The sequence below is a fragment of the Pseudorca crassidens genome, chromosome 2, assembly GCF_039906515.1.
Source record: "Pseudorca crassidens isolate mPseCra1 chromosome 2, mPseCra1.hap1, whole genome shotgun sequence".
NCBI classification, from domain to species: domain Eukaryota; kingdom Metazoa; phylum Chordata; class Mammalia; order Artiodactyla; family Delphinidae; genus Pseudorca; species Pseudorca crassidens.
Window position 1 is genome coordinate 115,480,876 of NC_090297.1, and position 21,930 is coordinate 115,502,805.

A 21,930-nucleotide genomic window follows, 5' to 3' on the forward strand; every position below is an offset into this window, starting at 1 on the left:
AAGGTTTTTCTAGCACAGGGAAGAGCCCATGAATCTATGGGCCCAAACCCTCAGGGCCACTTCTGCTTTTCTCTGTCCCAGAGCCAAATCAGGCCACTCTCGATATGAGCAGGTAGGGGAAGGAGATGGTGGGCTGAGGGGGCCCCGATGGCCAACACCAATTAACAGTCTATACTGTTCTGGGCGCTGTCTTTAGCGGGGGATGGAGGGAAAAGTAGATGCAATCCTTGAAATTCATCTAAGTAGCGGACATCTAAAACCTTCACGGACAGGGTGTGATGGGCAGTGAGGAGGAATGCTTCTATGCTGGGCATGGAGGGGTGGCCGGGTGGTGTGCGTTTCTCCCTAATAACTGGAGAAAGGAAGACACCAAACTTACAGCCCTGTGCCAGGATCTTGGAATACCCGTCAGGAGTCAGTTCTTGGCCCCTTTATTACAAGTCTAGCAGTGGTGGTGATGGTGATTGTAATAGGAGTTTTAGGAGAATTAACTGCAGCTCACTCTGTGCCATAACTACGTCAGACCTTTAGTTGTAGAGTCTCATTTAATCCCACCTCAGGACCTTTATTCTTGATGGTCCCTCTATCAGGAGGGACCTAGTTTCCCTAGTGACTCACATGCCTGGCTTCCTCGCTTTACACAGATCACTCCTTAAACATTACCTCCTCAGCAAGGCCCTCACAGACCTCACCAAATAAAATAGCACTTCTGGCATCTCTTTCACCATTCTCTTTGTTTCTAGTCATAAACACTAACTTGCTCAAATTTAGATAGATGAGTAGATATAGATAATATATTAAAATATATATTTTTAAATGTTAATGTATTTTATTAAATTTTTATTATATTTTATATTTATTGAATATAATTTTAATATTTTAATTTAATATATATATAATTCATATGTATACAAATATATACATATAGTATTTTGCTTATACTTTATTTGCCTGACTCCTTCTCCAGAATAAGTTCCACTTACACAGGGATTTTTTTCTCTTCACCACCTTTATTTACCACCTAAAACGATGCCTGACATGTATTGGGCAATTAATAAATGTTGGTTGGATGACTGAAAGAATCCTCTTCATCCAGTAAGAGGGAGACTATTGTTATCTTTAATTTACAGATGAGAAAACTAGGGCTTGGAAAGGCAAAAGTATGCATTCAGCTTCAAAGGTGGTAAGCATCATAATCAGGTTTCAAACCCAAGACCAGTCTGGCTACAGGGCAGCCCTCTTCACCACCAGGCCATACTTAGCGGCAACTGTGGGAACAGTAAACCTGTGGGCACGGAGTGAGCCTGACTAGCACAATGGTTTAGTGAACTGGGGAGGCTGCAAGGAGAACCAGGAATCTGTGGGCAATGAACATTTGACCAGAGGGGGTGGGCAGACCCAAGTGATTAGAACCAAAGGGAGAGGGCATGACCTTAAGGATGCAGTAGGGGATTAAGAGTCAACCATCTTAGAGGATCTTACTGAAAAGGTGAGAGAATCTTACTATGGGATATAATGTTAGAGGTTAAGGCCCACCTCTGACCCAGGCAGACATGCTTTCCATGCCATTTCCTTTTTACCTACAGAATAGGAAATATGATGATTCATCAGAGACAGGCGACAAGCTAAATATTCATAATGCTAAGAATGCAGGATGAAATAGAAAAAATGATTAGATCAATATTCAAGGAAGATATTTAAAATAAAATGAGTCTTTCAAAGACATCCTCAGCTCCAGTGAATTCAGTGGAGAATTTTTTCCAAATACCTCAAAGAACATTCTTATATTATTTCAACTGTACTACAATGTAGAAGAAAATTTTGTATGGCCCAGCCTATTTAATGAGACAAATACAGTTTTGATAGAATTTAATAAAATAAAATAAAATAAAATAAAATAAAAACAAATATATATATTTGCTTATATATACATTTGTTAACATATATATATATATATATATATATATATATAACTTTATTACCAAATAGTGAAATTCAAGGATGGTATATTATACAGAAAACTAACCACGAATATTCACTAGAAAAATGATTAAATAATCATTTCAAAAGTTGTTAGAAGGTTAGCAGTAAAATTTAACATTTATTTCTGATTAAAATGTTGGAGGAAAAAGCATATAGGAAATTGTAACCATGTTCAGAGAAGCAAGGAAGGGATGCATAAGTCTAGAAAACAATAATAACAACTATAACAAAAGCCATAGCAGCAACATTTGAAATCTTGGATAAGAAGTTTGTATTTATATGGTCTAAATAAAGAGACAAACTGGAAGAAATAAAAACATATTTTTTTGGTACAGGACATGATTAAATACCTAAAAAAATCCATGGAAGTCAACAAAAACAAAGCAACAGCAGCAACAACAAAAAAATGTCCTAGAAGTAATGAGTTCAAAGTTACAGGGTACAAGATATTGATTTTTAAAAAATCAAATTTATCCCTAAATATTAGAAAATACAGTACAAAGAGCTTTTCTTTACAACAGAACCAGAACAAAATATACTCAAGATTTAGTGTGTGTGACATATGGTACTTATTAAAGAAGATTAAAAGCACAATGAGGGACTTCCCTGGTTGTCCAGTGGTTAAGACTCTGCAGTCCCCATGCAGGGGGCCCGGGTTCGATCCCTGGTCAGGAAACTAGATCCCGCAGGCCACAATTAAAGATCCCATGTGCTGCAAGGTAGATCCCACACGAGGCAACGAAGATCCCACGTGCCACAACTAAAGATCCCGAATGCTGCAACTAAGACCCAGAGCAGCTAAATAAATAAATAAAATTAAAATATTAGAAAAAAAAAAGTACAATGAGAGTACTAAAAAATATATATATATGGAGGGCTTCCCTGGTGGCACAGTGGTTGAGAGTCCGCCTGCCGATGCAGGGGACATGGGTTCGGGAAGTGTGCCCCGGTCTGGGAAGATCCCACATGCCGCAGAGCAGCTGGGCCCGTGAGCCATGGCCACTGAGCCTGCACATCCGGAGCCTGTGCCCTGCAACAGGAGAGGCCACAACAGTGAAAGGCCCGCGTACTGCAAAAAACAAACAAACGTGGAGTGCTAAACTTAACTGCTGTTTGGGAAGACAGAATGTAGTAAAGATAAAAATAAGTTGCTATAAAGAGCCAATCCAGTATCAATTAAAAGCCTCATTGTATTTTTATAAAACATGACATGTTGGTTGCGACATTCTGCAGCAAGTGTGATCAGGCAAGAATATCAGAGTTTTTAATAAGTGATTATGAAGCAAATGAGTAGATAACTGTGATGCTAGCATATTTACCCTAATAGGTTTTAAAACATAGCGGACCAAAATGATGGGTATCAAACCTTATAACATTAAGATAAAACCTGAAAATTCATCGTTCAACTTATTTTTAGGAACTATTTGTGGATGAACCACTCTGTGCTATTCTAAGGGCTGGGTGTAAAGCCGTGAATAAGCCTGAAAAGGTCCCCACTGTCATGGAGAAACAGACAAGAAGTCAACAGATAAATGGGCAGGATAATTTCAGAGGGCAAAAAGTGCAGTGAAGCCCACAAGTGATGGATTGAGGGCTGCGTGTGAGAGTGGCTATTTTGGATTTAGCAATTAGAGAAGGCCTCTCTGAAGAGGTAGACTTTTGAGCTAAGAACTGTGGAACAGAACGGGGTTTCCAAAACTAATTTCACTTGATTTTATGTCAATAAAGTTGCCTTGAGGGATCTCCTATGTTCAAGGCTGGGCTAAATGCTGTTGTCACATAGATGATGCATAGATTAACTTAACAATTTTAACTTTAATTCTAACCTTGCTCTTAGGGATTTTATGATCTACATTAAATACAAAGGCTGGGAGAAAATATTTGTAATGTATATGAAAAGGCATTGGAACCCCTTCAAACACATCAATAAGGAAAAGAAAACAATGGAAAATTGGGCAAATGGTAAGAACAACAATTCAGAAAAAGGAAAATGAAGTCCAGAAAGCCAATAAATATAAGAAAAAGATGCTACATAGACAATAAAGAAATGCAAATTAAAACTGTAAGATACCAAATTTCACCAATTATAATAGGAAAAATGAAAACGGTCAAGGTCATCCAATATAATCAAAGGTGTGGAGAGTGGACATTTTTGCATCTTGTTGCTGGGATATGGATAAGAAGAGCTCTTTTGAAGAGCAATCTGGTAGAACATTTTAAGGTTTTAAATAAGAGTATCTTATGATTCAGCAACAGGAATCGATTCTACATAAATTGAAGCTCAAGCGCCGAAAGTACTATATATAAGGATGCCACTGCAGCAGTGCTTTCAGTGGTTAAAAAAAAAAAAAAGGAAAATATCCTGTAAATCCATCCGTAGTGAGAATAATTGAATAGACCACCGTCAATACAGAATATGGCATGCCTTGTGGCCATTAAAAAGCAAATCTTTACATAAATGAAAGGGGAGCTGAATGATGCTATAAAAGGTAAGACTCTACCTCCTTATAGATACTATTGGTATAAATGTAGAAAAAAACCTGGAAGGATACCCAGCACACTGCCAACAGCAGTAACATCAGTCGTGGGGAATCTGAGTCTGGGGGGAGAGAAAGTGGGACTTTCTGTTTTTATTTGGTACACTTTTAATAGAGAAGAAAAATCTTATCCAATCTATTAAAGAAACAGACTATTATTTGTCCCAGCTGGGAAGGGAAAATTTCTATTTCTGAATACTGAAGGAGGGTTACATCAGCACCAAGATGGATGTTTTCTGATCCAGTCATATTTTTTAAAAGAATGCCAAGCCAAAATGCAATTAAATAAATACCCAAAAATAGAAAGGGAAAATGTATGTTGACATGCATAACTGAAAAAAAAATGTGTACATTATAGAAATATACAGCTGCTTCAGATCTTTTTTCAGAAGGAGGGAGAGTATAATTTACACTTAAAACATATAAAGTTAATACAGTCAAACCACTTACTGAGATGTCAAAGAAGGTGAATGGAAGAGAGAAATATGTCGTACTAAAGTGAGGAAATTCAGGGTTATTACGTGAAAAGCGTATTTTTAGTCTCACTGAGAAGAGCTGCACATTAAGCTGCAGGTAAGACTTATAATATTTAATTCAAGCTATATATTGAGCACATACTATATAAGTCACATGTCGTGTTTTACATGGAGCACCCTGCTTTAATCCTTACTTTTGCCACCCTACAATGCAGATGGTAGCCCCCTTTACCAATGAAGAAAGAGAGGCACAGAGAGGTTAGGTAACTTGCCCAAAGCCACACAGCCAGTAAGCAGCGGAGTCAGGACCCAAACCCAGGACAGATTCAAAAGTCCAAGATCTGACCTATTCTGCTATCTGATCTCCTACAACCAAAAGCTCAAAGTCAATGTCTGTGGGCAGGGCACCTCAGCAAACACACACACACACACACACACACACACACACACACACAGACTGCCTGCTTTATTTTTTGAGTCAGCTATCTAGGGTACCTCTGAGTCTCGGAGGTTAGCAGGACCAGACTGGGACTTTGTTCTAGCCTTGCCATCAGACTGCAGTTCTCTCTGTGGCAGAAACTTCTCCAATCATTCTCAAACCCAGAGACTGAGACTTGTGGATTCTCAGTTAGAACTTTCCTGAGGTCTTTGTGACAACAGGCCTGGTTGTTGCCTCGGTGCTGGGGGGAGCTCCCAGCGTGCCCTGAAGCCCACTGCACTTCCCACCTGCTCAGGGCCCTGCAGCATCTTCATCACTTAGGCACATAGTACTCTCCACACTTCATTTCCTCGACTCCCTCTCTTCACCCCTCTCCTTCCTGTACCTCAGGCCCCAGGCTCCTCTCATCCCTCCTGTGCCCTCCTTCCTGATGCCTCGTCCTCCTCCATCTAGGGCTTCACCGCTGCCGCCTGACCACCCTCCCTCTCTCTCTCCTTCAGTCCTCCCCCGGCTCAGCCATTCTTCCTCTCACCCCTCTCCCCCTCCTTCCTCCTGATTTCCTCACACCCCTCACTCTCTTTGCTTTCTTCCCACCAGTTGATCTGGTGCGGCCATATCCAGGGAAAGCCACGGGGCTTGGAGGGAGAAAAGGGACCATGACACCTCATGAGCAGAATCCAAGCCCAAGACCTAAGGGTCCTAAAATGAGTAAAAGAAAGATGAAGAGGACAAAAAAGAGAGAGATGGAGGACCTGAAGAAGGAAGTGGTCATGGTAAGAACACCCGAAATGGGTGCTGACAAATTGCCCTCCAAAAACCCCTCTCAACCCTCAGGCTTCTAACGTCTCACCTTGAAAACTGATCACACAGGCCAGTGCCACCTCCCTTCCCCAAAATGTTTCCCCTAGAAATGATGCATCACTCCCTGTCCCTCAACCAGTGCCACCTCTCTTCCCTGAAATGTTTCCCCTAGAAATGATGCGTCACCCCCTGTCCCTCAATGACTCTACTGTCCCCTCAGGATGATCACAAATTAACCTTGGACGAGCTGAGCACCAAATATTCTGTGGACCTAACCAAGGTGAGTGAAGGAACTCCCTGAGGGAGGCAGAGGGTCTCCATTCCCGACCTTGAGGCTGCCAGGACAAAAGCAGGGCTAGAAATCTAGCCCCTAAGTTCAAGGTCAATGTTCTTACCCTTAACCTGCGCCCAGCCAAGGACACACACTCAGAAAAAGATGAAATGGTAACTACGCAAAGAGAGTTCAGGATTCGATGAGAGAATGAGGATGGGTTAGGGCAGCACCTCTCAAACCTTTGTCCTCGGGACCCATCAAGGACCCCAAAGAGCTTTTGCTTATGTGGATTACGTCTACTTAGATTTATCATATTAGAAATTAAAATTGAGAAAATTAAAAAGTATTTCCTAACTCATTTATAAACAACAATTATATATTAGTACAGATAATATTTGTATGACAAATAACTCTGTTTTTCAAAACAAAAAAATATTAGTGGCATTTTACATTTTTGCAAATCTCTTTCATGTCTAGCTTTTTATTAGAAGACAGCTAGATTCTCATATATTTTCAGCATTAACGCTATTGTGCTATCATGTGCCCTGTAGCCTTGGGAAAATTCTACAGTATACTTAAGAGAATGAGAGGGAAAAAGACAAACAATTTAGTATTATTCTGAAAATTGTTTGACCTTGTGGACCCCGCCTGAAAGGGTCTCAGGACCCCATGGGTCCCCAGACCACACTTTGAGAACTGCTGGTTCAACAACAAAATCATTTATTATTGCTATTATCACTATTACTGCTGCTGCTGCTACTCTAACCACTAATACAACGACCACAAATAAACTTAAATAAAAGCCCTCAAAATGTAAGTTCCCCTAACTCTAGAATTTCTTCATTGGAGGGGTTTGGGATGGCCATCTGGTAACCAAGGAGGAGCATGGGAGACTGGTCCGGTTTCGTGGTTCTCCATCCATTCCTATTTCTTTTCCACACAGGGCCATAGCCCTGAAGAGGCACAGGAAACCCTGGCTCGAGATGGACCCAATACACTTAGCCCACCCCCTACTGCTCCAGAATGGGTTAAATTCTGAAAACAACTGTTTGGCGGTTTTTCCCTCCTACTGTGGACTGGTGCCAGTCTCTGCTTCATGGCCTACGGCATCCAGTTATATTTCCATGAGGACCCTACCAAAGATAATGTGAGTCTGTTCAACTACTACTGCCAAGCCCAGTGTCTGCTTAGCCCTCGATACTCTTCTGCTCAGCAGCCTAGCCCTCCTGAAGTCCTCTGGCCCAAATCCCTATACTCCCAGGATTTTCTAAGGAAGCTTTGGTCCTTCCTGGTTTCCCTCTTATCTAGATAGCTCCTGATTCAGCTCCCTGAGATACAACGTTCCCCCCAGAAACCTGCTGTCCTTTGATTATCTTCCCAACTGGTCATCAAAGCACTTTGCTGTCCATTCTCTTTCATAGAATTTTAATCTCTTCCTATCCTTCCTCTCCATCTCCCTCAATAGCCTCACTCTACCCCATGAATAGCCTTCCTGGAGAGGAAGATATAGGCTTTCTCGGGCCTGGGATTTTGCTGGCCCCTCACTGTAGCTCCAGGTTCCTTCACAAGGAAGCCCGGAGAACCAGGCCTGTCTCAGACACTTCTCAGCCCCTGTGCTCTCCCACCGAGTCCCATGGTTTCTTCCACCTGGAAAAATGGCTGTTACCCTTGCAAGCTGACTTTCTGAGGATGAAGAGGAAGAAAAGGACCTACTGATGAGCCCTTTGTTTCCCAACCCCCAGCTGTACCTCGGCATTGTACTAACAGTCGTGGTCATCATCGCTGGCTGCTTCTCCTATTATCAGGAGGCCAAGAGCTCCAAGATCATGGAGTCTTTTAAGAGCATGGTACCTCAGGTAGGATTCATGTGGAAGGATATAGTGAGAGGATGCGTAGAATGCAGCCAAATGCATGATTTGTATGTCCCCTGAAGAATTATATCCTACCGTGAGTGAACTGAGTTAGGCTGGTAATGAGGGTGACATTCACTTAGGTTTTATTCTATCAGGCCTTAAAAGTACCCTGAGAAAATACCACAAAAAAAAAAAAAAGACTTTAAAAAAATTTGGGCTTCCCTGGTGGCGCAGTGGTTGAGAGTCCACCTGCCGATGCAGGGGACACGGGTTCGTGCCCCGGTCCGGGAGGATCCCACATGCCGCGGAGCGGCTGGGCCCGTGAGCCATGGCCGCTGAGCCTGCGTGTCTGGAGCCTGTGCTCCACAACGGGAGAGGCCACAACAGTGAGAGGCCCGCGTACCACAAAAAAAAAAAAAAGACTTTAAAAAAAGTACCCTGAGAAAAACACAATAACATCCATGAAGTGGTCTGGTCTGGAAGGCATGATCTGAATCCAATGAGCATAATCTGAAACCCCAAATCTTTTAGGGTTCTATTCCAAAAATGGCGGTTGGGGCAAAGGGAGGGTGGATTCTTCAAATGGCGATGGCCTTAAAGACAAAGAACAGCGATGGAAGTGATCCGGATTAAAGGAGGCTAAAGAGACGCGACAGCTAAATGTAATATCTGACCCTAGACCAAATCCTGTGCTGGAGCAGAAAATAATGCTGTAAAGGGTATATTGGGTCCATTGACAAAACTGGAATGCAGACAGCAGGTGAAAGTATTGTGGCAATGTGAAATTTCCTGAATTTGATAACTGTATCATGGTTATTTAATATCCTAATTCTTGGGAAATGCACATTGAAGTATGTACAATAAAAGGTCATGATGTATGTAACTTGCCCTCAAATAGTTCAGAAAAAAAGTATTTACATACACACATATACAGAGACAGGGAACAAATGACAAAGCAAATGGGGTAAAGTGCTCACAGATGGATCTGGGTACAGGTTATATGGGTGTTCTTGGTACAATGTTTATTCTTGCAACTCCTTTGCAAGTTTATATTTTCAAATAAAACTTTTCTAAAGAGCCTGGAAATAATATGACAGTAGAAGGGGGTTCCTAGGCACAGGGCTTGAAAACTTGGAAAGGAATAGGCCCCAAAGTTTCCCCATGACACGATGATGTTCTAGCATTATAGCCCAGGAGCTGCTTCTCCCTTTGGTGTCAACATAACTTAATTCCTTCCTCGGGTAAGAGTTCAGTGGGAAACGTTTCGGTAGAATGAAGTAGGAGTTTGGAGACTATCAGTGTTTGCTGCTAAACAAGCCACCCCGAAACATAGTGGCTCAAAACAATGAACATAGTATTTCTCACAATTCTGTGGCTGGGCTGCTCTTCTGATCTGGGCTGACCTTGGCTGGTGCTGGGTGGCCTTGCAAGACTTCATTCAGGTGTCTGGGGCCTCAGCTGAGATGTCATGGACAGCTGGGGCCTCTCTCCTTATCATCTTTCTCCCTCCAGGAGGGTAGCTTGAGCACATTCGATATGGTGGCAGAGGGCAAGCCCCAGTGTGCAAGCACTTTCTCTGTGCCTGCTTGCACTACATTTGCTAATGTCCTATGGGCCAAAGCAAGCCATACAGCCAAGCCTAAGTGTAGGAATGGGAAGATAGACCTCACAGTTTAGTGAGAGGAGCATCAAAGGGCCCTGCAGACAGCAATGGTAAGAATTTGCAATCTACCCAAGAGACCTTCGAGAATGATGTGGTGAGTGACAGTGTAAGAAAAGGGAATCAGAGGGAAAGAGAGCAGGAACTGGATGAGGGGAGCAAAAAGCTTTGGAAATGACCCTACACTATCTTCCCACAGCAAGCTCTGGTAATCCGAGGCGGAGAGAAGATTCAGATCCCTGTACAAGACGTGGTGGTAGGAGACCTGGTAGAAGTGAAGCGGGGAGACCGGATCCCTGCTGACATCCGGCTTATCTCTTCACAAGGATGTAAGGTGAGGGGATGTGAAACGCTATGGAAGGGGGCCAAGTATGGTCTTAGAGCACTGCAGTGACCTGGACTCAGTTCAAAAAAATATGATCTTATTGTTCAGAACCTTGAGAAGTCACAAGTGCAGATCTGAGGTTACAGTGGTGTGTAAGTTTATGCTTCTCTCTGCATGTCAATAATGATGATGTTGGTGCTTTTTTTCCATGACCTGTCCTCTCTCCCATCCCAGGTGGACAACTCATCCTTGACAGGAGAGTCAGAGCCCCAATCCTGCTCCTCTGATTTCACCAATGAGAATCCTCTGGAGACCCAAAATATCTGCTTCTTCTCCACCAACTGTGTGGAAGGTGAATATCGCATCATAAGTAGCCTACATTCAAAAGCAAAGATTGAAACAAAGATTTCCAGACCTCTCTATCTTCTAAGGGCAGTAGGGAAGGTAACAGCACGTTCTTCATCCCTCATGAGCTATACAAACTTTGATGAAAGGTCAAAGCCATCATTTCCACATCTGTGCACTGATGATACTAAAAGTCACTACTCCATAGATTTTTATGTGGGTTAAAGGAGATAATACACAATAAAATGCCTAGCACAAGACCTAACACACTCTAAGTGCCCTGTAATTGTAGCTATTTTTACTCTATCTAGTGAATGGACTATGCTCTATGAGCTGAAAATAGCACAGAAGGGAGGAAAATTATTCAGCTCTGCTAAGTCACTCTTCTCCTGAAGTAAGCCCTAACTTCTCACTATCCCAAGAGAGGGTACTGATATTGGAAATCTGAGTTACCAGAGGTGCCACTCACACCTTTGGCTTTGTTCTTAGCATCTAGGGCATCCTTGAACTGGGAGACAGCTCTGGCCAAAGTGGTACCAATGGGCTCAATATCATTATGTCAACCTCTCCTTCATCCTTTCTGCTTAAGAAGGCCTGCAAAACTCTCTGGAACACACGTGAAAACCATCATTTATGCTTAAGAATAAATGTTTGGGTGTCTAAGAAATAGCTATTCTTTGATTGAATGCCTAGCACGTGTCAAGTGCCACAGAAATCTGATTCTAACAAGACTATACAACAGATATTATTCCTATTTTACACATGAAAGCCCAAGGTTCAAAGAAATTAAATGCAGCACCCGAGAGCACAACTCAACAAAAAAGAGGAGGATCAAGGATTCTAATGAAGGTCTGTCTCCAAAGCCCATGCTCTTTCCACAGAACCTCCCCTGGAATAAGGCTTGCTAATGACCCCTCTGGTAATGAAATTATTTAATTTGGAAATAGCTTAAAGGAGTAGAGTACCATTAAGACTGAAGAAGAATCCAACTAGAAAATAAAATATATATTAAAAAAAATTTTTAACTTGATTGAACAGAAAGATGCAAGTTAGCAAGCTTCCTCCAAAAACATGAGATTCCTATTATTAAATTTTAGGAAGAAATTTGCTCAGATTTGTCCTTCCAAAGTAGGCTTTTCATCAACAAATTATATGCTTCAAATAACAGGCAAAGTGGATGATGGAATTCCATCTAAGAAACAGGGATCTGACTAGAATAGAGAAGGCTTTTAATAGGAGGCTAGAGGGACCCAAGATGTGACCAAGAGGGTGGAGTTAGGTTGAAGGAGCTCTTGACTGTTAAACTGAGGAATCCCTGTGCAATCTGCAAACAGGTAGCATCACTTTAACCTTTATCCTAGGCCCTTGCCTCTCTGCTTTCATCACTGTGGCCCTTGACAGGGCTGCTGGTACAAACATCTCTCTTTGGGTTCTCATGCATCTTCATGGGGGGTAGGGGGGAGATGGTAAGCTATTTCTCTGGCATTGTATAGAAGGCGTAGGAAGAAGTCAGTCTAGCCTGGAATATGGGAGGCTTGGCCTTCTTAACCTTCCCCAAGGTTGACATCAACCTTCCCCCTCTCTAGACACATTGGGATTAGTTATTAAATCCTGTCTCTCCAAGCATGGGGAAAACCATAGCAGAAGGAAGAAAAATGAAGAACTAGATTAAACCACGGCACAAAATGGCTATAAGTGACACCACACCCTAACCACCCCTACCCCCTGCCAAAATAAACCCTCTCAGCACCTCTCAATTATTTTAGTATCTTCCTGCTCACCTGCAGAGTGCCTCATACTGTGAGGCGTTCCAGAACCACTCTTCACATAGCAGTGACCTCACGCGTCTGCTGTCGGTCGGAGCAGAACCTGCTCTCAGACTCATAATGCTGAAGGTGACCTTGAAAATGGACTGGCCGCTCCATGCTATGGTGTTCGTGGGAGCTGCAAGATTAGAGCTACCCTGCAAGGCGTATGTGTGATTCTCTAGCCATCCTTCTGGAGACCTTAAATTCATCTAAATGGAGAAAAAAAACAAATATTTGAGTGCCATGTGCCCAACCCTGTTCTAGGCTCTTTTAAAAACATTTAATTCTCACAGCTTTGTAGATGCTTTTACCCCATTTTAAAGATGAGGGAACCTGAGTCTCAGAGAGTTTAAGTAACTTACTCCAGGGTGAACAGCTAGTACATTGGAAGTTGAACTTCTAGCCCTGAGTCCTTCTGATTCGAAAATAAGTGCTATTTCTATAATATGTTGCTTTTCTGGGTGATTCTGACTGTAACTTTAATGGCAGGAATTTCAGCCATCATGGTAAAGCAGGAAGAATTATTTTGAGCAAAGAACCTTATGGGGCCCCTCATTTCAAGCTACATCCTGGGTATGTCAAGTTCCCCGTCTGATTCAGGGGCCATGTTATGGCCTATGCCACCCAGCAGGGGGCAGACTGGCTCCAGCCAGCAAAACAGGGAAGAGGCTCGGTCAGAGCAGAGTTTCTCAACCTCGACACTGCTGACAATTGTGCCGCGCTGTTCTTCGTGGTAGCGGGAGAGGAGGGCTGTCCTGTGAGTTGCACGATGCCTGGCAGTATCCCTGCTCTCTGCCCACTAGGTGCCAGTAGCAACCTCAGTCGTGACAACCAAATGTGCCTCCAGACCTTGACAAATGTCTCCTGGGGATGGGGGCGGCAAATTGAGTAGCCCTGGGTTAGAGGATGGGGAGATATTGGAACACAGGATTCTAGCAGAAGGGTAACCACTATTCCTGGGGCTGGAGAAGCTCTTCAGCTGCTGAGAACAAAATAAGAAACATACAGGCAATGGAAGAGATTTAGACTAAGTACAAGACCTTCTTGACAGTGAAGCCCATTAGGCAATAAAATTGGGTATCTCTGGAGAACTGTGAAACCTCTTCAGAGATTCTTCAGATGAGGAGACCTTCACTTGCATAAGCGAACTGTAAAGACAGTAGAACATTATAACCTCTCAGAGGACCTTGAGTTTCCACCTTGTTTTTGACTGTTGACAGTTTTCTCTTTGTAGGAACCAAACCCAACAGCCTTTCCAATTCAGACTTCCCCCTTCATCCACAGGGACAGCCCGGGGCATCGTGATTGCCACAGGAGACTCCACAGTGATGGGCCGAATTGCCTCGCTGACCTCTGACCTGGCAGTGGGCCAGACCCCCATGGCTATGGAGATCTAACGCTTCATCCATCTGATCACAGCAGTGGCCGTCTTCCTCGGTGTCACTTTCTTTGGGCTCTCACTTATCTTGGGCTACATCTGGCTGGAGGCTGTTATTTTTCTTATTGGCATCATTGTGGCCAACGTGCCTGAGGGGCTGCTGGCCACCAACACTGTGAGTAGCTAAGGTGGAATGTGGCCCCAGGGCAGACAAACAACCCTAAGGAAATGAAATCACTAGTATCTCTTTCGTGGCTGAACCTCTCCAGTGCAGAGTACTCTCATGCGTATACAGATGTCAAATCATTGAGCTCCCAAATTCCACTGACTTCCTTCACCCCTGTTTTCCAGTGCCTTCTCTCCTTAATGAGAAAAGAAGTGAGTTACGATGCAGAAAGCATAGATTATCAATCACCGGGAGTGAGTTCCAGTCCTGGGTGTACTGGCTGGTGAATCTGGCCAACTCACTGCACTCCGGGCCTCAATTTATTCATCAGTTCATAGAAGAAGATTAATTTAGGCTTATAGAATCTTACTGGAAAGGACTTCAAAGCCCGTATAAATTCAACCTTTCAACCAATGCCAAATACCCTGCATAAAATCTGTAGGAGATGATGATGATTTCTAGTCATGGGAAGCCCACCCCTTTTTATCTGACCTCATTTCATTGTTGGATTGCTCTAGTTAGATTTCATTATATTGAGCAGACATACGGTTCCCTGTTTGGTCCCAGTTTTCCCATCTGAAGAAATACAAAATAAGTCAAGTCTCTCTCTTCTACAAACCTACCCTTTGGATCTTTTTTTTTTTTTTTTTTTTTTTTGCGGTACGCGGGCCTCTCACTGTTGCGGCCTCTCCCGTTGCGGAGCACAGGCTCCGGACGCGCAGGCTCAGCGGTCATGGCTCACGGGCCCAGCGGCTCCGCGGCACGTGGGATCTTCCCGGACCGGGGCACGAACCCGTGTCCCCTGCATCGGCAGGCGGACTCTCAACCACTGCGCCACCAGGGAAGCCCAACCCTTTAGATCTTTGACAATAGCCATTATGTCCCCACAAACTCTCCAGGGGAGAGGTCGTATAATCCCTTTTCCCTTAGCCCTTTTTCCTGTGACACATCTTCAGACCCCTTGTCTTGCTGATCACCTGTTTGGGGTATGCTCTCCTTTATCAATACCCTTCTTAAAATGGAAATGAGAATAATACCCAGGGTGTGGTTAGACTAGCACAAAAACATCAGTACTCATGATATTGTGTAAATAAATAATAACTCCGTGATTAGAATTCTGTACATAACCGCAGCCTAAGAATTCATTCGTTTTTAAAATAACCTTGCCCCACACCTGACTTTCACTGGATTTATGGTCAACACAAACCTTTTGGTTTAAGTGACTTCTCAAGTCATTCTCAGCGCTGCAACAGTCCTTCTCAGTTTCATCATTCTCTCCTCCCCACTCCTTTTTTAAACTACTGGTACAACCCTCCTCCACACACAGCATCTTATGCCACAATCAAAGGTTAGCTCTCACCGTGGTCCCTGGAAACACTGGACTTGAGAAAGAAGTGTAGCTTGAACTTGAATGGAGTAGAGGCCGCAGAATAGAAAAGATGAAAGGATCGAGGGGGAGAGGAATATTCCAGGAGGAACAGATCATTCTCTATGATACCCTGGTAAAAGAAAGCACTCTTCTTTTGAAACTCTGCCATAAAGTACAAACCGAAATCACTTTCCTAATTTCCTTTCCCATAGCCACAGATGGGGTTTCTAAAGACTAGGTGGTAACAAAGGGAAATAAATATAAAAAATTAAAGGAGCAGTGAAAACGATCAGATTTCCAAAAACACAGAGCGCTGTGAGCAGCCGAGCTCTCCTCTCCGTTTCCCCTCTCCCCTGTTCACGGCCTTAGGTGTGTCTGACCCTGACAGCCAAGTGCATGGCTCGGAAGAACTGCCTGGTGAAGAACCTGGAGGCGGTGGAGACACTGGGCTCCACCTCCACCATCTGTTCCGACAAGACGGGCACCCTCACCCAGAACCGCATGACCGTCGCCCACCTGTGGTTCGACAGGACCATCTATGAGGCTGACACCAGCGAAGAACAGACTGGTGACTAGTGGCGTTGGCGGTCAGAGAGTGGAAGGATGTGGGGAATGTGATGAGTAGCTGACAGGGCGTGGTGAGTCCAGACAGCAAGAAGGTAGCTGCAAAGTGAGAGGAGAGCAGGGAGGTGTGGAGGAGATGAAATGTTGTCTCTGAGAAGCATCTGGGCGCAGAAGGGGTGTGAATAAACTCCTGCTTTAAGCTCTCCTATCCCTGCTGACAGTTCTGTTCTCTCTCCCTAGGGAATTCATTTGCCAAGGGCTCTGATACCTGGTTTATCCTGGCCCGAATCGCTGGCCTCTGCAACCGGGCTGATTTTAAGGCTAATCCGGAGTACCTTCCCATAGCTAAGGTGTCAGGCCCAAGGGAGTAAAGGGTACCTCAGTGTCCAGGGTATAACCTGCCCTCTCCCCTCAATATCTCTTTTCTGGCCCTCGGTGATGCCCCCAGCACCCCTCCCCATTCTGTTCCTCTCCTTGACACCACTGGCAAGCCCAGGTGCCTTGCCTCTCGGGCTCATTATACCCACCCCATCCCGGCAGCGGGCAACAGCAAGGGATGCTTCTGAGTCAGCCCTCCTCAAGTTCATCGAGCAGTCTTACAGCTCTGTGAAGGAGATGAGAGAGAAAAGCCCCAAGGTGGCAGAAATTCCCTTTAATTCTACCAACAAGTACCAGGTACAGAACCGACAAAGGTAGGAAGATAGCAGTGGGGGATGGGCTTGTCATCTGGGGAAGCTTGTCATCTGCCTTTGCCTTTATGACTGAGCTGTAGAACAGATACGGTCGATACTCAGCACCCCAGGTAGGAGGAAGGGTCACCTTAAGGGAAAGTGGCAAACAGGTACAGGCAGGCATAGATGATAAAGGAAGAGGCATTCAGTCATAAGCAGACTTGAGGCTACGCCACTCGTGCAGAGAGCAGGTCATAAAGTGCTGAAATGTCCATAGGCAGCAAAGGCTGGCTGGAGAAAGTCACGTTAAAGGCATCTCTGTGGCAACTGTGAAATTTGCTGCTGCAGAATATGTTGGATTTGCCAGTCACTTCCCTGAGGCATCTTATCTCACTAGTCATCAAATATTTCTTTTCATTCCATGCCTGCAGTTCTAGCAGCTGCCATCAGGTAGGCGGTCAGGGCTTTTCAGAGTGTTTGCGAAGCTGTTTTCCCAGGGCTGTTTTGTCCATGATCCAGGGAGGACTGACAAGGGAAGGAGGACTGAAGGGAAGGAGAAATGCTGAGGGAGGGACAGTGGTGGCCCTAACAGTAAAATGCATGTGAGGGACAAGAAACCCAGTACTTCCCTCCCACGTGAGAATCCTGGCACGCTTTGAGGAAAGTGTGGAAAGGAGGGAACGGTGGCATCACCATGATGGGGGCTCTAGCAGCTAAGCTTTGACTCATATGGGGCAATCGTGATTTACTTAGGGGAGTGGAATTCTCCAAATTTATGTACTACCGTAAAGGTCAGACATCAGGTGTGGGTAACAGAGAAGAAATTCAACTCCCAAAAGTCAGTTTTGCTTTTGTGTCTTAAAAAACACATAATAGTGCTCACTTCAGCAGCATGTACACTGAGACTAGAACAATAGAGAGAAGATCAGCATTGCCCCTCATGACAGGCAAATTCAAGAGGCGTTCCATACTTTTATATTTGAAAGTTGCTTAAGAGAATAGATCTTAAAAGCTTTTGTCACAAGAAAAAACAATTTTTGTAACTAAAAAACAAGCCATAACAGGGCTTCCCTGGTGGCGCAGTGGTTGAGAGTCCGCCTGCCGATGCAGGGAACGTGGATTCGTGCCCTGGTCTGGGAAGATCCCACATGCCGTGGAGTGGCTGGGCCCGTGAGCCATGGCCGCTGAGCCTGTGCTCCGCAACGGGAGAGGCCGCAGCAGTGAGAGGCCCGCGTACCGAAAAAAAAAAAAAAAGCCATAACAAAACCTATATAGATCTTTTTAAACCAAATTACCTATATTTTCACCCTGAATGCTGAACGAGTAAAAGTTAAAGAAACAGATTCATAGTTTTTTGTCTCATCTGACTTTTCATCCGTGTAATAAGATAGGTCCCCTAAGCCCAAACTGCAAACTCATTTCCACTTTTTCCTGACGTTTAGTGACCTCACTAACCAGACAGGAATTTTGTGCTTGGCAGGGCCCGATTAAAGCCTTCGACTGGAGAGAATTAGGTACCTCTCCTTCCACAAGATTCAAAATAAAAGTAAAACATACCCATGACATTTGAGGGGACATGCAACAAAATAGCAACCTTTCCCCCAAATGACAACGTTAGTGCCTTTTCTGAGCTACCGAATATCAAATTCAAACAGCAAAATCCTTCTCTGCACCAAGTGTGCTCGGCCAGCCTGCAAGCTACCCAGCTCTGGTGGGGCTTGCTTGGGGGGGTCCAAGGAAACCCCTCTGGCTCCTTTTGCTCCATACCCAAGAACAACCTGCCTTAATCAGCTTGTTCTTGGGACAGTCAGAGGCTCTGGCCCGCAAGGGACATCTTAGCCTGGCGGTCATTTGCAAGGCCTGGTCTCTTTCCGTCTCTGAGATCAAAATGAAAGGAAGAAGTTTCTCTGTTCTGATATTTCAAGATTTCTCCCATCTGTTTCACCTGTAATTTTCTATCAAGATGTGATGCTTCTGTGCTCAAATTACTAGCTTAAGCAGGTCTTGCTGCCATCTCTGATAATCTCCGATAGTCAACAAATAGGTTTTAAGTGCTCAGAAAATTAAAAAAAATTTTTTTACAGCTTTCTCCGTACATGAGTTTAGATTTCCCCTCTTAACTGCTTAAGTATATTTTGAATATAACAGTTTTGAGAAAGTTTCCAAAGAAGCCGTTTTAACCACATCTTACACCCAGGTTTCCCACCCAGCTTCTCCTTGGGCCAGTACAGTCTGGTCCCCTCGGTACCACAAGCTCAATTCCTCTCAGTGTGCTGATTTTGTTACCCAACAGGCTACGTAGCAGGAATTTCCTGTCGATCATAAGAGGAAACCCAGAGACAGTTCCTTTTCCCAGATCACAGGAAAATGAAAAATGAGACTGATCTTATTTCTCTGTCCTCAAGTTGTCTCCTCAGGTTCCCTTCCTGACTACGCTCTCCCCTCCCCAGCTGAGTCACAGCGACCCCCAACTCGTACCGTCGAGCCCCTCTCAGGGGCCGTGCCATGTTTCCAGGAGACATGGGGCTAGAATGGCTAACCAGTTTTTGCATTGTGCTTCACAGTTTTCGATATATTCTTTTCTTTCTTCTTTTTGGTTTTGAGACGTGTTCTGTTTATTGGTAAAAAGAAAAAAATTCATGAACACAAAATAACAGTACATTCAACATATAAACAAAATTATGAAAGATGTGATTATACAAATTCTACTGGCAACACTTGGAAAACAGTTTATTCATCAGTCCCCAAAATGAACATAAAAACATAAGAAGCAACCACGATTCAGTGTCAAACTAAACAAGTCAGAATGCCTAGAGAGTTTGGTAACTCAAAGTGAATAGGTAACTTTATTCTTTTGGGAAAAAATAAAAGACAGTATTAATAAAAACAAAGCAACAATCATAAGTTTTAAGTAGACTTCACCACTAAATGTGTGATGACAGAGTTAACGAAGAACTTAGAGCATAGGTTGGTTAAGAGAGCATGTTCTAAAGTGAGTCAATTTGGGTTCTTTCCTTGACAGCCCCTACTTTCTAGCTGTGTGATTCTGGACACAGCTTAACCTTAGTTTTGTCATCTATAAAATAAAGAAATTGATAGTACTACTACAGGGTAGTAGCTGAGAGGATTAAATGACAACTCATGTAAAGCACTTGGAACAGTGGCTGGCACATAGTAAGTGCTCAATAAATGTTGTTATTACTATTCGTCCTAATCCCGTCCTTCAGGCTCAAACAACCACGGTAAAGAACTGTCAGTGTTTTTCAATATATTCTTTACAAATATTATCTTTCTTTTATAAAAACCCAATGAGGTGGGCAACGCAGAACCTTTTACATTTTATCAAAGGAGCCAAGGTTTGGAGAGGTTAAGTGGACTGACCTGAGGTCATACAGCTAAGAAAGCATTCCTGCTGGCCCTAGAGCACAGGTGTTTGACCCTAAGTTTTCTTTCCTGCCTACTCTGCTGTCTCTGTGGCCCCATGACTTCTGCTTCTAGCCACCCAGGCAGAGAGGAAGCAGGGAGGGGAGAGTGCCTGGGCTGCCCTTCACGTCCAGTCTGGCTGAGAAGATAACAGATTCCTGTGCAGATAATACCAGGCTGGGGGTTCCTGCAAGGGAGGAGGGGTGGGCTCAACGAAAGGTCGGATTTGGCTAGAGGGAGGGGGGCTGCGCTGGTTTAGGGGACAAAGGAAATGGAGGTGTGACACAGCTTGCCTGTCGGCTTTACCCTCAAAAACCTTACCCTTGCTTTTTTGCCCCAAACCTCGCTCTCTCCTCCTGTTCCTCTCCTCTCCCTAGGTGTCCGTCCACCTTCGGGAGGACGGCTCCCAGACCCACGTACCGATCATGAAGGGGGCGCCTGAGAGGATCTTGGAGTTTTGCTCTACTTACCTTCTGAAAGGGCAGCAGTACCCAATGGATGATGAAATGAAGCAAGCCTTCCAGAATGCCTACTTGGAACTGGGCGGTCTGGGGGAACGCGTGCTAGGTGAGGAGGCTGTGGGAGAAGCCTTTGAAGAGTGGCATCAAAACAGTCATTAGGGCTTCCCTGGTGGCGCAGTGGTTGAGAGTTCGCCTGCCGATGCAGGGGACACGGGTTCATGCCCCGCTCTGGGAAGATCCCACATGCCGCGGAGCGGCTGGGCCCGTGAGCCATGGCCACTGAGCCTGCGCGTCCGGAGCCTGTGCTCCGCAACGGGAGAGGCCACAAGAGTGAGAGGCCCGCATACCGCAAAAAAAAAAAAAAAAACAGTCATTAGTTGTGGGTTGAAAAATCTAGGAGGTTGGGGCGAGCAGGATAGAGACATAGACAGTGGAATGACTACTGGTCCTTTCTTCTGTCTCTCTCTAGGGTTCTGCTTCTTGAGTCTGCCGAACACTTACTCCAAGGGATTCAAGTTTAACACCGATGAAATCAATTTTCCCATGGATAACCTTTGTTCTGTGGGGCTCACCTCCATGATTGACCCTCCCCGAGCTGCAGTGCCTGATGCCGTGGGCAAGTGTCGGAGTGCTGGGATTAAGGTAAACACTGGAGCCTCCCAGATGCCCCTCACTTATCATAAACTGGATCAACAGTAGAAAACCTCGGACAGAGTAGGTTCTTGGTTTAACTGAACTGATTTCTGCCTCCTGAGCTTATGAGTTGCGGTCTTAAGAGAGAACTTAATAATAAGTGTCCTCTGTCGTTAGAATCCTGCCTTGCATCGAACATTAGAATCACCAGGGGACGAACACAACATCATAGATCAACTATACTTCAATAAAATTAAAAAATAAAATGGGATCACCAGGGGAGCTTTAAAAATCGGATGCCTTGGCCATACTCCAGACCCATTCCATTAGCAACGTTCAGGGTGGGACCCAGGCATCTGTATTTTTAAAAACTTTCCTAGAGATTCTGATGTGCAGACAAATTTGAGAAGCAACACCCTAGGACAGCGCTTCTCAAACTAATGTGCATGTGAATCGCCTGGGGGTTTTGTCGGAATGCAAATCCTAATTCAGTAGGACTAGCACACCCCAAGATTCTGCATTTGTAACACGCTCCCAGCTGATGCCATTGCTGCTGGTCTGCAGGCCACACTAGGAGTAACAAAGTGGTAGAAGGTGTAATATAAATGTACTGCTGGATGGGTTGTAAAAAGGGTGAGGCCAAGAGGGCTGGGGGCCTGGAGCAGACACTAGTGAGAATGAGAGACTGAGAGCTGGGGGCCCTCAACGGATCTGACTCAGGGTGAGCGGCTGCCCTAACAGGTGTACGTCCAGGAGTAAAAGCT

General features: G+C 44.4%; 1 protein-coding gene, 1 long non-coding RNA gene and 1 pseudogene across 2 annotated transcripts in view; 2 read left to right on the plus strand and 1 right to left on the minus strand.

Annotated features, from left to right (window-relative positions):
• The window catches only part of LOC137219571 (uncharacterized), a 58,128-nt gene that overhangs the window by 6,038 nt on the left and 30,160 nt on the right, over window positions 1-21,930 (minus strand). Inside the window, exons 3-4 of the long non-coding RNA XR_010941169.1 lie at window positions 19,128-19,260; window positions 12,475-12,710 (exon numbers count right to left, since the gene is read on the minus strand). This is a non-coding gene — a long non-coding RNA (uncharacterized lncRNA). The remainder of the gene's footprint in view (window positions 1-12,474; window positions 12,711-19,127; window positions 19,261-21,930) is intronic.
• Window positions 1,878-21,930, plus strand: part of LOC137219569 (sodium/potassium-transporting ATPase subunit alpha-4-like) — a 34,238-nt gene continuing 14,185 nt past the window's right edge. Inside the window, 13 exon segments of the mRNA XM_067728345.1 lie at window positions 1,878-3,945; window positions 6,033-6,208; window positions 6,457-6,516; window positions 7,454-7,657; window positions 8,253-8,366; window positions 10,223-10,357; window positions 10,583-10,700; window positions 13,786-14,054; window positions 15,784-15,982; window positions 16,219-16,328; window positions 16,519-16,653; window positions 20,450-20,639; window positions 21,003-21,175. Coding sequence (XP_067584446.1) covers window positions 3,828-3,945; window positions 6,033-6,208; window positions 6,457-6,516; window positions 7,454-7,657; window positions 8,253-8,366; window positions 10,223-10,357; window positions 10,583-10,700; window positions 13,786-14,054; window positions 15,784-15,982; window positions 16,219-16,328; window positions 16,519-16,653; window positions 20,450-20,639; window positions 21,003-21,175 — 2,001 coding nt within the window. The 5' untranslated portion in view covers window positions 1,878-3,827.
• LOC137220298 (U6 spliceosomal RNA) lies at window positions 17,525-17,624 on the plus strand (annotated as a pseudogene).